At 45.0% G+C, this 13467-nt stretch overlaps 1 protein-coding gene across 1 annotated transcript in view; it reads right to left on the bottom strand.

Moving 5' to 3' along the window:
* Positions 1–13467, bottom strand: part of FOXRED1 (FAD dependent oxidoreductase domain containing 1) — a 55509-nt gene that overhangs the window by 23202 nt on the left and 18840 nt on the right. The window contains exons 3-7 of the mRNA XM_077457816.1: positions 10634–10744; positions 9822–9940; positions 7290–7384; positions 5837–5938; positions 5677–5753 (exon numbers count right to left, since the gene is read on the bottom strand). Coding sequence (XP_077313942.1) covers positions 5677–5753; positions 5837–5938; positions 7290–7384; positions 9822–9940; positions 10634–10744 — 504 coding nt within the window. The remainder of the gene's footprint in view (positions 1–5676; positions 5754–5836; positions 5939–7289; positions 7385–9821; positions 9941–10633; positions 10745–13467) is intronic.

Genomic DNA, 13467 nt, shown 5'->3' with positions numbered 1-13467 from the left:
TTTAATATTGATGATTTTGGCATACAACTCATGAAAACCCAAAATTCCTATTGTGACGAACGCAGGTGTCAGATTCCTGCCCTCCTCGCTAACTGGCGACAAAGGACCGGCCAACCTTACACCCCGCTGTCACTTACGTAACAATGCCACACTCAGCTGCACCCAGCACAAAGATTTTCCAGCTTGCGGGACCACAATCTAGGTGCGGGCAGCCTGAGAGCGATTGTCACTGGGATAATTACACAATTAACCCTTTAACTGCCACCACCCCCGTTTAAAGACAGAGCCGGGGGGACTCGTAATTTTAGCAATACCAATTAGAATAAGCGCCTGCAACACACACTGCCACCACAGACAGGTCTGCTCAGCGCCTTACTCTATCACAGTAGCGCCCTTTTAAGAGACAGGTTCGTTTATAGTTTGCATCAAGAGCTTTAAAGACAAGGTTAACACTTTTCAACATAAGGATTTATTATGAAAAGGTCAAGGTTGGTGCGAATAAAACATTTACAGAAAAAGGATGTTTCAAAAAATAAAGACAATATACAGCCACAAAGAAATAAGGGAGAATTGAGAAGGAAGAATACTTGCAATTAATGTCCGAGAGTTGATCAGAGTTCAATCGATGAGCAAAGGTAATCGGTTCTCAAACTTGGCAGATGTTCCTGCTTGGATGGTAAAAGGAGAACTGACCATTGCCTTGGCCTCTCCTCTTTTCTGTTAAATCAAAGGGGGTGTTGACAGCGACCAGTGACCAATCGTCTGGTCATCTTGTTTAGGGGTTGGTTGCTGGGAGGTGTCTACACTCATGACCCTGTCCCAGGTACACTTTGTTATACATATTCATATCTCTGCCTCTCTATTGTTTATAGACTGCAGATATCCATTTTAGTGATCAGCATGATATTTGCTTCAAAACAAGTCCACACATGACAGGTTTCCCATTTCAGGGTTACCTAGGAGCAGTAAGGGGTCCCAGTGGCTTCCCATATGACCTGACATAGGGGTGTTTGGACTTGAAATGTTAGGAATTATCCAAGGAAACCAAATATATCCATATTATGGCTGTGCTATGATGGCTTTGAAAGTTATAAAAAATGTTGAAATTTCAAAAACGTTACTAATCTTTCTGCCGTCTGTGGTTGGAAGTATTTACGACGGGTATCTGTTTGTTCTCTGAATAGAGAAAGTGACAGTTTTACGACAGGCCGGAATATCTTGCCAGGCAACTTGAGCCTTGTTTATTGTCCTAGCCTGGCTCTGTTTTCTCTGCTAAGATAACCTCTCTTTCCTTTTGAAGATGTTAAAACATTTGGAATTCCTAAGACAAGGGAGGGGGGAGTTCAGATACTTCTGTAAGTTTACAATGTAGCCAAACTGTCATGGCTGCGTTCCACACAAAATGGCAACTAGTTACAATATATCCTGGCTCAGACGTGATATCGTTACACCTATCTAAAAAAATTAGCATATCATGAAAAGGTTCTCTAAACAAGCTATTAACCTAATCATCTGAATCAACTATTTAACTCTAAACACCTGCAAAAGATTCCTGAGGCTTTTAAAAACTCCCAGCCTGGTTCATTACTCAAAACCGCAATCATGGGTAAGACTGCCGACCTGACTGCTGTCCAGAAGGCCATCATTGACACCCTCAAGCAAGAGGGTTAGGCCGCGTACACACGCGCGGACTGTTTGCCCAACCTTGTTCGTCAAACAGTTTCGGCAAACAGTCCGCTCAAAATTTGCATGAGCGGACTTGCCCACACACGAGCGGACTGTTTCAACGAACTGTTTGCCAAACAGTCCGCTCAACTTTTGAAATGAACGGACTCGCCCACGTAAGGCGGAGGCAAATCCGCCCATTTCGAGCGCGTGTACAGGTAGGCGGGGCCCGCGAAGGAGACGTCGCGGGCTCCGCCGCCTGGAATGGGCTTAAAGGGGAAACCCAACGCCGAAAAAAATCGGCGTGGGGGTTCCCCCAAAGTCCACACCAGACCCTTGTCCGAGCACGCTACCCGGCCGGCCAGGAAAGGGGGGCGAGCGAGCGCGCCCCCCCCTCCTGAGCCGTACCAGGCCGCGTGCCCTCAACATGGGGGGGTGCCTTGGGGAAGGGGGGGCCGCGCGGCCCCCCCACCCCAAAGCACCTTGTCCCCATGTTGATGAGGACAAGGGCCTCTTCCCGACAACCCTGGCCGTTGGTTGTCGGGGTCTGCGGGCGGGGGGCTTATCGGAATCCGGGAGCCCCCTTTAAGAAGGGGGCCCCCGGATACCGGCCCCCCACCCTATGTGAATGAGTATGGGGTACAATGTACCCCTACCCATTCACCTGTGAAATAAAGTACAAAAAAAAACACAACACAGGGGAAAAAATATTTTATTGCACAGCTCCGGGGGTCTTCCGTCTTCGGGGGTCTTCTCGCCGGACTCCTCCGCTATGTGTGTGTAGCTCTTTTACTAGCGGAGGAGTCCGGCTTTCTTCCTCCCCGCCGCCGGCCTCTTCTCCCGACTTCGGGGGTCTTGTCCCCCTCTTCGGTTCTTCTGCCGGGCCACCGCGCCTTCTTGTAGCTCTTTTACAGGCGGTGGCCCGGTCTTCTGTCGCCGCTGCCTTCCGTTCTTCTGTCGCCGCCTTCGGTTCTTCTGCCGGGCCACCGCGCCTTCTTGTAGCTCTTTTACAGGCGGTGGCCCGGTCTTCTGTCGCCGCTGTTGCTGTCGCCGCCTTCCGTTCTTGTTCTTCTTCTTGTTCTTCTTCTTCTTCTCCAGGCGATGTTGACACGTCGCTCCCTCCGGCCGGAATGCCAGGGACACGCTCCGCTGCCACTTATATAGTGACAATGGGGCGGGGTCACATGGTATATGTCACATGGGTTGGTCACATGGTGACCCCGCCCCCTTACGATGTCATAGTCCCCATGTGACATCAACCCATGTGACCAACCCATGTGACATATACCATGTGACCCCGCCCCATTGTCACTATATAAGTGACCGCACAGCGCGGCTCTGGCATTCCGGCCGGAGGGAGCGACGTGTCAACATCGCCTGGAGAAGAAGAAGAAGAACAAGAAGAAGAACAAGAACGGAAGGCGGCGACAGCGACAGCGGCGACAGAAGACCGGGCCACCGCCTGTAAAAGAGCTACAAGAAGGCGCGGTGGCCCGGCAGAAGAACCGAAGGCGGCGACAGAAGAACGGAAGGCAGCGGCGACAGAAGACCGGGCCACCGCCTGTAAAAGAGCTACAAGAAGGCGTGGTGGCCCGGCAGAAGAACCGAAGAGGGGGACAAGACCCCCGAAGTCGGGAGAAGAGGCCGGCGGCGGGGAGGAAGAAAGCCGGACTCCTCCGCTAGTAAAAGAGCTACACACACATAGCGGAGGAGTCCGGCGAGAAGACCCCCGAAGACGGAAGACCCCCGGAGCTGTGCAATAAAATATTTTTTCCCCTGTGTTGTGTTTTTTTTTGTACTTTATTTCACAGGTGAATGGGTAGGGGTACATTGTACCCCATACTCATTCACATAGGGTGGGGGGCCGGTATCCGGGGGCCCCCTTCTTAAAGGGGGCTCCCGGATTCCGATAAGCCCCCCGCCCGCAGACCCCGACAACCAACGGCCAGGGTTGTCGGGAAGAGGCCCTTGTCCTCATCAACATGGGGACAAGGTGCTTTGGGGTGGGGGGGCCGCGCGGCCCCCCCTTCCCCAAGGCACCCCCCCATGTTGAGGGCACACGGCCTGGTACGGCTCAGGAGGGGGGGCGCGCTCGCTCGCCCCCCTTTCCTGGCCAGCCGGGTAGCGTGCTCGGACAAGGGTCTGGTGTGGACTTTGGGGGAACCCCCACGCCGATTTTTTTCGGCGTTGGGGTTCCCTTTAAGCCCATTCCAGGCGGCGGAGCCCGCGACGTCTCCTTCGCGGGCCCCGCCTACCTGTACACGCGCTCGAAATGGGCGGACTTTCCGAGCGGGAACAGTCCGCTCATTTCGAAAGTACAGCGGACAGGCCCACACACGGGCGGACTGTTCGCTCAAACACAGTTTCAGCGGACAGTTTTTCGGAATTTCCGAAAGACTTTGTCCGTCCAACTGTCCGCTGAAAGCCCACACATGAGCGGACTGTCCGCCCAAACACTGTTCAGCGGACAAGGTTGGGCGAACAGTCCGCCCGTGTGTACGCGGCCTAAGACACAGAAATTTCTGAACGAATAGGCTGTTCCCAGAGTGCTGTATCAAGGCACCTCAGTGGGAAGTCTGTGGGAAGGAAAAAGTGTGGCAGAAAACGCTGCACAACGAGAAGAAGAGGTGACCGGACCCTGAAGAAGATTGTGGAGAAGGACCGATTCCAGACCTTGGAGGACCTGCGGAAGCAGTGGACTGAGTCTGGAGTAGAAACATCCAGAGCCACCGTGAACAGGCGTGTGCAGGAAATGGGCTACAGGTGCCGTATTCCCCAGATCAAGCCACTTTTGAACCAGAAACCGCGGCAGAAGCGCCTGACCTGGGCTACAGAGAAGCAGCACTAGACTGTTGCTCAGTGGTCCAAAGTACTTTTTTCGGATGAAAGCAAATTTTGCATGTCATTCGGAAATCAAGGTGCCAGAGTCTGGAGGAAGACTGGGGAGAGGGAAATGCCAAAATGCCTGAGGTCCAGTGTCAAGTACCCACAGCCAGTGATGGTCTGGGGTGCCATGTCAGCTGCTGGTGTTGGTCCTCTGTGTTTTATCAAGGGCAGGGTCAATGCAGCTAGCTATCAGGAGATTTTGGAGCACTTCATGCTTTCATCTGCTGAAAAGCTTTATGGAGATGAAGATTTCATTTTTCAGCACGACCTGGCACCTGCTCACAGTGCCAAAAACACTGGTAAATGGTTTACTGACCATGGTATTACTGTGCTCAATTGGCCTGCCAACTCTCCTGACCTGAACCCCATAGAGAATCTGTGGGATATTGGGAAGAGAAAGTTGAGAGACGCAAGACCCAACACTCTGGATGAGCTTAAGGCCGCTATCGAAGCATCCTGGGCCTCCATAACACCTCAGCAGTGCCACAGGCTGGTTGCCTCCATGCCACGCCGCATTGAAGCAGTCATCTCTGCAAAAGGATTCCCGACCAAGTATTGAGTGCATAACTGAACATAATTATTTGAAGGTTGACTTTTTTTGTATTAAAAACACTTTTCTTTTATTGGTCGGATGAAATATGCTAATTTTTTGAGATAGGAATTTTGGGTTTTCATGAGCTGTATGCCAAAATCATCAATATTAAAACAAGAAAAGGCTTGAACTACTTCAGTTGTGTGTAATGAATCTAAAATATATGAAAGTCTAATGTTTATCAGTACATTACAGAAAATAATGAACTTTATCACAATATGCAAATTTTTTGAGAAGGACCTGTATGCGCAACTTAAAGTTAAAACTTGAGGGCCTTAGTCTTCAATGTTAACCCTCAGAAGTTGCACGAAAGTCATATCTGAATGTAATACAATGCAACTTGTGCACAACAGTTGTCCATTATCACTGGTTAAAGCCAAAGTCGAATCCAAGTTGCACTCCAAAGTCGGCGGAACTTTGGAGTTGTACAAGTGTGAATGGAGCCTTAAAAATCATTCTTTAGGTAAAGATGGTGGCTTAAAAGAAGTTTTGTAGCACCTCTGAGCTGTGATCACAAAGACTTTCAGACTTACAATTGCATTTTTGATAGTGGTGACAGTTACTGGGTCTCCCTTTGATGTCACCAGTTCCTGTGCCACGGTGTCAAAACCTGCCAAGAAGAAGAATTGTCACTGGACTCTCCCGACAATGGTCATATTCTGTAAAGATTCTGGACTCACTTGTGTCACTTACCCGATACCTCTCCCTGACAAAATTTCACCCCCATGGAAAGTGCCTTTCTTTTGAGGGCATTGAGGAATATCCAGGGGTCAAACCAGCCCTCATTCTCCAGACCTGATTGAATGCAAAGGAAATCGGATTAAAATGAAAACTGCCATTTGAAGCCCAACTCCAGGCTAGCCCTTTCAGCTCCCACCTGCCCTATGACTGTCCGCAACACTCTATTGTTCCTGTTATACATTTATATAGCGCAAACATATTCTACGGTGCTGTATAGAAAACATTGAGACAGCCAACAGAGGAGCTTACACCCAAATCTGTACACCACAGTCACACCAATACTTATACATAGATTTATTACTAAAAATGTATAATAAAAACAAACAAAGTTCACCATTACATGGTCTAATTATCCACATCATACAAAAAACAGTAGCACCGCAAACTATATATTATATATATATATATATATATAGATATATAGATATAGATATACACACACACACACACACACACACACACACACACACAGCATTATTATTATAAACTTGCATAGCTCTGGATTGGGTTTTGAGGAGTGCATAGAACAAAAGTTTATATCACTCCAAATTCCCTTTGAAACATTTATTGGTCAAGAGCATCAAATACAGCCTAGGCGTTACGGGTGTGAGGGGGGCTTTTCAAAAGAAAAAACAAAACAAAAACTATTTTGTGAACTTGTGTGCTAGGCAATCCTCAAAGCCCACCACATGGTTTATCATCTACTGAGCGTTATTTTTGTTGTAATCGGAGATCTAGCAGCCTTGGACCATAATATCTTATTATTAATAACGGTCCATTTTTTTACTACATCTTCATTATGGATCAGCCCCTTTAAAAGAAGACACATTCCACTATATACCCCTCAGAATGTAGCTTCACTTCTATTGGTCCAGCGCTATCACACACACACTTATATAGCTCTTACATATTCTTCAGTGCTGTACAGCGTACACAGAGCTAGTCACATAATTTTTTGCATCAGAGGAGCTTACAATCTAATGTCCCACACACACTCCATTATATATTTATATCGCTCTGACATATTCTGCAGTGCTGTACAGAGAACTATTAGCTAAATCACATCAGTCTTTGCACCAGAGCACCTTACAGTCCAGTGTCTCCACTGCAGTCACACTATTATTTGTATTAAATTATATTTTCACTATACATACACACACCTCAACACATGTGATAAATGAGGAAAATGTGAAAGCTCAGCCATATACAACCCATTTCATAACACAGTTTGACTGATCTGGGCATCACTACTAATAAATTGTTAACATAAGCTTTAGGAAAGAAGAGACATTAAGTACTCAGATGCACAGTGCACCAATTGCAAGCAAGCTATAAAGGCTTTCTATCCAATTAACAATAAAATAAACTTTGTGTGTAATGCTGCATGACCCAACATAATTCTCACCATAGGAAGCCAGAGCTACATCCTGAGTATTAATCCATGGAAACTTCTTCTTCAGCTGCTCTGGAGAATACAGGATCACTTTGGCTCCTAGTTCTCTGTGGTTACAAAATAAAAAAGGCCATGTTCAGAATCAGACCAATTTATGATACGCTATCAATAAAATGAGTTCAATGGGGTGAAGTTCTATGGTTTTACTTCCTAGTACTAGTCTCAATTTATCAGTATTAAAATACTGTGGTGATTAGAGGTGTCAAGCGTATAACACATAAAACACAGGGTACACAGTAAAGCAATGTGGAGGTAATAATGCACAGGCAGGGCAAAATATAAAGCAATACAAAGGAGGTCCCCAGCAAGGTTTCAAGCCAGCTTTAAAAAAATAAAATGCACCTCTGTAGAGTGTGGCCCCTAACTGAAAACAATCAGAGTGCCCAACTATGGAGACTTGGATATCTTTGAGTTATGGACCACACTGTGGAAATCACTGTAGCAGGCAACACTACTAGTAGCTTCTAGGTCCTGTGCTGAGCAGCATTTTCTCAATGAATGCAAAGTGTTCTCTGATTGGATGAGATGGAGTGGCATCACAATCTCCACTTCATCCAGAGAACACTTTGTACTCATTGTGATAAATGCAAAGTATTGCCTGGATGGCGCCCATGCCAAGTGAGTAACTGTTCACAATAAAGAAGACCAGATTAACTATGTAAAAATTGCCATACTAGGAATTCAGCTTTAAAGGAGGGAAGGGCTGCCTCCAAGCACTGCTTATATGTGCCCAATAATTGGAGATTGTTTTGTTTAAGTTAGGTGCACTGGCGCAGCTGTGCGGCTTTGTACATGTATTTGCAAATGCATGCAACAAAATTGTATATGCGTGTGTAAAAAATTATATTTATGTATTGTGTAAAACAAAAGGCACACTGCCATTTCCAAGCTTTAGGTCTCATTCACAGTGGCACTGTCAAACCTGCATTTAGAGGCCATTTCTAAATGCATATATAGGCATATGATGATGTTTCAAAAGGTGCTATTCATAGTGAGCCCTTACCTGCATGTATGTATTTGCAATTTAGCGGTGTTTAGAGAAAATAGAATTCTGTGCGTCCTGGATCAGATTAGAAACTGTACATGGGGCTAAAAGCATGTATAAAAGTTATTTATACTTCCCAGACAATGAACTTAGAATCACATGTTCGGGAACTTTGCTGATTGGTTTCCAATAGTGAATGGGGACCTAAGCAGTCAATGATGTTGCAGTTTGGCAGTGAACAGCCACACAGTGTCTGCTGATAGCGGTCATTAACCTACCCTCAGCAAAGGGTGTTGCAAATTAAAAAAAATAAAAAAGTTACAGTAACATCTGGGAAGTGATTATGTTAGGGGTCCCCCTTAGTCACAAGTTAACCTCATGCAGGGAGCCTCAGTGACAGCTACTCTGTCTTTACTGATGGGGTTAAACGCTTCCAACCAGGTGGGGAAGTGGTTGGAGAATGAGGAATTTATTAGAGGGACTTATATAGCACTGTAACTTTATGCAGCACTTTACATATATATTGTTCATTCACATCAGTTCCTGCCCTCAAGGAGCTTACAATCTAAGGTCCATAACTCACATTCAAACATATTAGGGCCAAATAAGAAAGAAGCCAATTAAACTACCAGCATGTCTTTGACGTGTGGGAAGAAACCGAAGTACCTGCAGGAAACCCATGCAGGTACAGGAAGAACATGGTAACTCCAGGGTTGGGATTCAAATTCAATGACCCCGATAGGCAGAAGTGCTGACTACTTAGCCACTGTGCTACGGAAAGCAAATATGTCATCCTGCTCAGAGAGCAACTACAACTGCAAGTAAGTACACGAGTTCTTGACGTTGTCTTCCCATGGGGGCACCCCACACTTTTGGCTGTGTTTCCCTGAGCACATTGTAGTATTCTCACTGAAGGATAGAAAATGAGGCATTCTATAGTGCTGGTCTGGTAATAGAACATACGAGAGATATAAATGGTTTATAAATGATAGCCTAGATTTTATAGTAGATGTAATGGCTGAATAACATTTAATAGCATTATGAGAAACGAATAGTTCATACTGCAAAGTGCTCAGTCTTTAAATGGACTATTATATACCAGTAAAGCCTTCCATAATTTAATTCACTTAAGCGGGTTTTTTTATTTCTTTGATTCCAAATCCGATGAGGAGAGGATTTAATAAGGGTATGTGTATATGTGTGTGTGTGTATTGTCCCGTGTCTCTGGAAAGAATGTGGTCATGACTGAGAAATGGAAAACCAGACGTCAAAGTACAGTATTTCTACATCTAGTTTAGAAACCGTATTAGTTCTATTGGATCAGTTAAGTGAATGAGTTAAGCCTCGTTCACATGGGCGTACCACAGCGTACACACGTGCGAAGGCCATGTTTGCCCGCACAGGGATGCAAAGGTGTTCAGTGATTTGCATCAAATGAAGTTACTGTGCCTAAATTGTTATGAACGATAGTCAGGAAGTGTCACCCTTATAACCCATACCGCTGAGTTTTGTAATTTTGCTCTAAGGTTTCTGCGCCTTTCTCGCTGGACAGGAACAGGTATCCAGAAGGGTTGAACTGAATGTCAATGGGATCTTCATGCATCACGCCCAGATAATCCTAAAACATAGAAGACATGTCATATTTTCTGAAGAGCATTTGGATTGCTAGTTTGTTGATGTGCAGTGTAAACAACATTGTCTGCACCTTTGCAAATGCCAGGCATGAAGCCATAGGACAGTGATGGCAAACCTTGGCACCCCAGATGCTTTGGAACTACATTTCCCATGATGCTCATACACTCTGCAGTGTAGTTGAGCATCATGGGAAATGTAGTTCCAAAACATCTGGAGTGCCAAGGTTTGCCATCACTGCCATAGGATGTCAATGGGATTTCAGCATCGAAAAATGTATCATCAAATCCATTTGTTACCCCACAACAGTTGTAAAGTGAAAAACACAGGAAATGTAGACCTAAATGACTGAGTAACAATGTTTTTTTTTTATTAATGGAAGAGGGAAGGGTTGAAACACCTTTGCTGAGTTCCTGGGTCTCACCATCCCTGCACTGAGTTCTCGGGTCTTAGCATGTGCTGTGCCCATTAAGAGGGGTTCCCATCATCCCTGCTGGGTTTCTTTTTATAGTAACGTAAATGTAAAAAGAGAACGAACACACAACGGTAGCTCCGTACAGAGTTAGGAACTTAGACAAGATGAAATGTATAAGAAGACAGCAAGGGGCTGAGCTCATCAGGCTCCATCTGTAACTGAACTTTTTACTACATGTTCCTTAAAAAAAAAAAAAAGACTTACATTAATATTGCTCAGAAAATGAGCACCAAAGATGGACATTTGTATGTTTTCAGGCCGTGAAAACTGCTGTCGAATGCCACCCGCTGACAGGACCGTGGATGCCTGAGTGTACTAAAGAATAATATAAAAGTTAAAAAAACAATTATGAATAAATAAAGCATATATACGTCAAGCCAAAATGTTTTTATTTTTTTTTGCTTTTATGTTTAACGTGGCTATAAACCAGGGTCTCAAACTGGTGGCCCTCCAGATGTTGTGAAACTGCAAGTCCCATCATGCCATTGCCTTTGGGAGTCTTGCTCTTAACTGTTAGCCTTACAATGCCTCATGGGACTTGTAGTTTTTCATTGGGACTTGTAGTTTTTCAACAGCTGGAGGGCCACCAGTTTGAGACCTCTGCTGTAAACCCTTACACACCACTTTTCACTACAGGTAAAAGTATAATAAGGTTTACCTGTAGGTACCGTGGATAGCTCCTGCATTTGCACGGTTTAGGAGATATCCAATGTATCGGCATGTACCGGCGCCATTGGCACATGCGGACTGCATAAATGGCTCGTTTGTGCCATTTATTCAGCTGATGTGCTGTGATGCCATTGCGACTCCGGGTCAATCACATCACTGGAGCCCACGAGCCCAGAAGTAACATCCTGGAGACATCTCGCCCATCACAGCAGTGTACGGGGACATCTGCACCAGCTTCCATCTAAGGTAGGCATTTCATAATAAGTTAGTAGGCAATGCAGACTAGCTCATTATCTCTTTGTCTTGCAGGTTTTTTTTTTTTTGATGGGTTTACAACCACTTTAAGGCCCACCTCACTCAGCCATGGTGATCTCTCACCACTGGCAGGATTGTATGTGTGAAATGGAAATAAAAAAGAAGGGGGCCTTCGCGCTACTACGTGAAAATCTATCTAATAAAATACAAATGGGGTTAAAAATACCTCTTCAACTAATCAATATAAATAAATATACATAAATAATCACAAAGTGCACGTGCAAATATAAGGTGCAAAAAATGCAGCAAGACAAGATAGTGAACACAAACTACCCAATGAAGTGATAAACGTGAAAAAGTCCTGCGCAAATATGCCAAAAAAATAGTCCTGGAACTGCTAAGTGCAAAAAAAAAACGTGTAAATGAATCAATATATATATATATATAAATTAAAAGTCCATATAATCACAAGCACCAATGATGAAAATAAGTTGATGAAAAACGGTGGTATAAAATCCCAGAAGTAAGGGCTCTCAGAACTCTCACCTTAGAAAGGAGAAAACCAAGCACATCACCATTGGAGCTTCCTTTCTCTCCCCTTCTCTCTCCCCCCCCCTTTTTTTGAGCCGTTCACTACGGAAAAGATCCTCCAGGTTATTGCAATAAGTACATGTGCTACTAATGGCCCTCTAGTAGACATGTGCATTCGTTTTCGTCCGAATGCATTTTCGTCCGAATTTCAGCTATTTTCGTTTTCGTTTTGACAAACGATAACGAAAGCACAAAATCCGAAAAACGAAAAATCCGACATAAATAAATGCTTTATTTTCGTTTTCATTGTTACAACAGTTCGATATAGAATAGGAGATTCGACATGACTCTGACAACAATCTGTGTCTATAGAACCTGTGTTCGAATGTGCCTAACCTTACCTCTATTAGTCCAAGATTATATAGAGAAAATATTCGACAGAGAAAAAAGATTTGACAGAGAGAAAAGATTCTGCAAGATACTGTCCTAAAAAGTGTTTGGGGACCCGGGTCCTGCCCCAGGGGACATGGATCAATGCAAAAAAAAGTTTTAAAAACGGCCGTTTTTTCGGGAGCAGTGATTTTAATAATGATTAAAGTGAAACAATAAAAGTGTAATATTCCTTTAAATTTCGTAGGGGGGGGTTGTCTATAGTATGCCTGTGAAGGGGCGCATGTTTCCCGTGCTTAGAACTGTCCCTGCACAAAGTGTCATTTATGCAGGAAAAAAAGTCCTTTAAAATCACTCGCAGCTATAATGAATTGTCGGCTCCCGTAATACAGAGAACACTCATTGAAAGTCATTGATAAAAAAATAAATAAATAAATAAAATAAAAAAGCGTGGGGGTCCCCCAAATTCAATTACCAGGCCCTTCAGGTCTGGTATGGATATTAAGGGGAACCCTGCCTCAAATTTAAGAAAAAATTTGACGTGGGGTTCCCCCTAAATATCCATAACCAGACCCTTCAGGTCTGGTATGGATATTAAGGGGAACCCCGCGTCAAATTTAAAAAAAAATTGACGTGGGGTTCCCCCTAAAAATCCATACCAGACCCTTTATCCGAGCACGCAACCTGGCAGGCCGCAGGAAAAGAGGGGGGGACGAGAGAGCGGCCCCCCCTCCCTCCTGAACCGTACCAGGCCACATGCCCTCAACATTGGGAGGATGCTTTGGGGGTCTGTGACCCCTCAAAGCACCTTGTCCCCATGTTGATGAAGACAAGGGCCTCATCCCCACAACCCTGGCCGGTGGTTGTGGAGGTCTGCGGGCGGGGGGCTTATCAGAATCTGGAAGCCCCCTTTAACAAGGGGACCCCCAGATCCCGGCCCCCCCCTGTTTGAAATGGTAAGGGGGTACAAAAGTACCCCTACCATTTCACAAAGAAAGTGTAAAAAATGGTTAAATAAAACAAACACACTTTTGAAAAATTCCTTTATTAAAAATAAAAAAATAAAAAAAAGATTCCAGCGGCGGTAATCCACTCTTGCTATCCAGCGACGGACGGTCATCTCTCCAGCGATGTCTCATGTCATCCAGCGCAGCGAATCCTCCGTCCTTCTTCTGTCTCCGTGGAGGAGACAC

This window comes from Lithobates pipiens, unplaced genomic scaffold (genome assembly GCF_037356315.1).
Source record: "Lithobates pipiens isolate NorthernLeopardFrog02 unplaced genomic scaffold, aLitPip1_a1.2 Scaffold_27, whole genome shotgun sequence".
Classification (NCBI taxonomy): domain Eukaryota; kingdom Metazoa; phylum Chordata; class Amphibia; order Anura; family Ranidae; genus Lithobates; species Lithobates pipiens.
The sequence above is the reverse complement of the archived record's forward strand: the minus strand, read 5'-3'. Positions and strand labels throughout refer to the sequence as shown.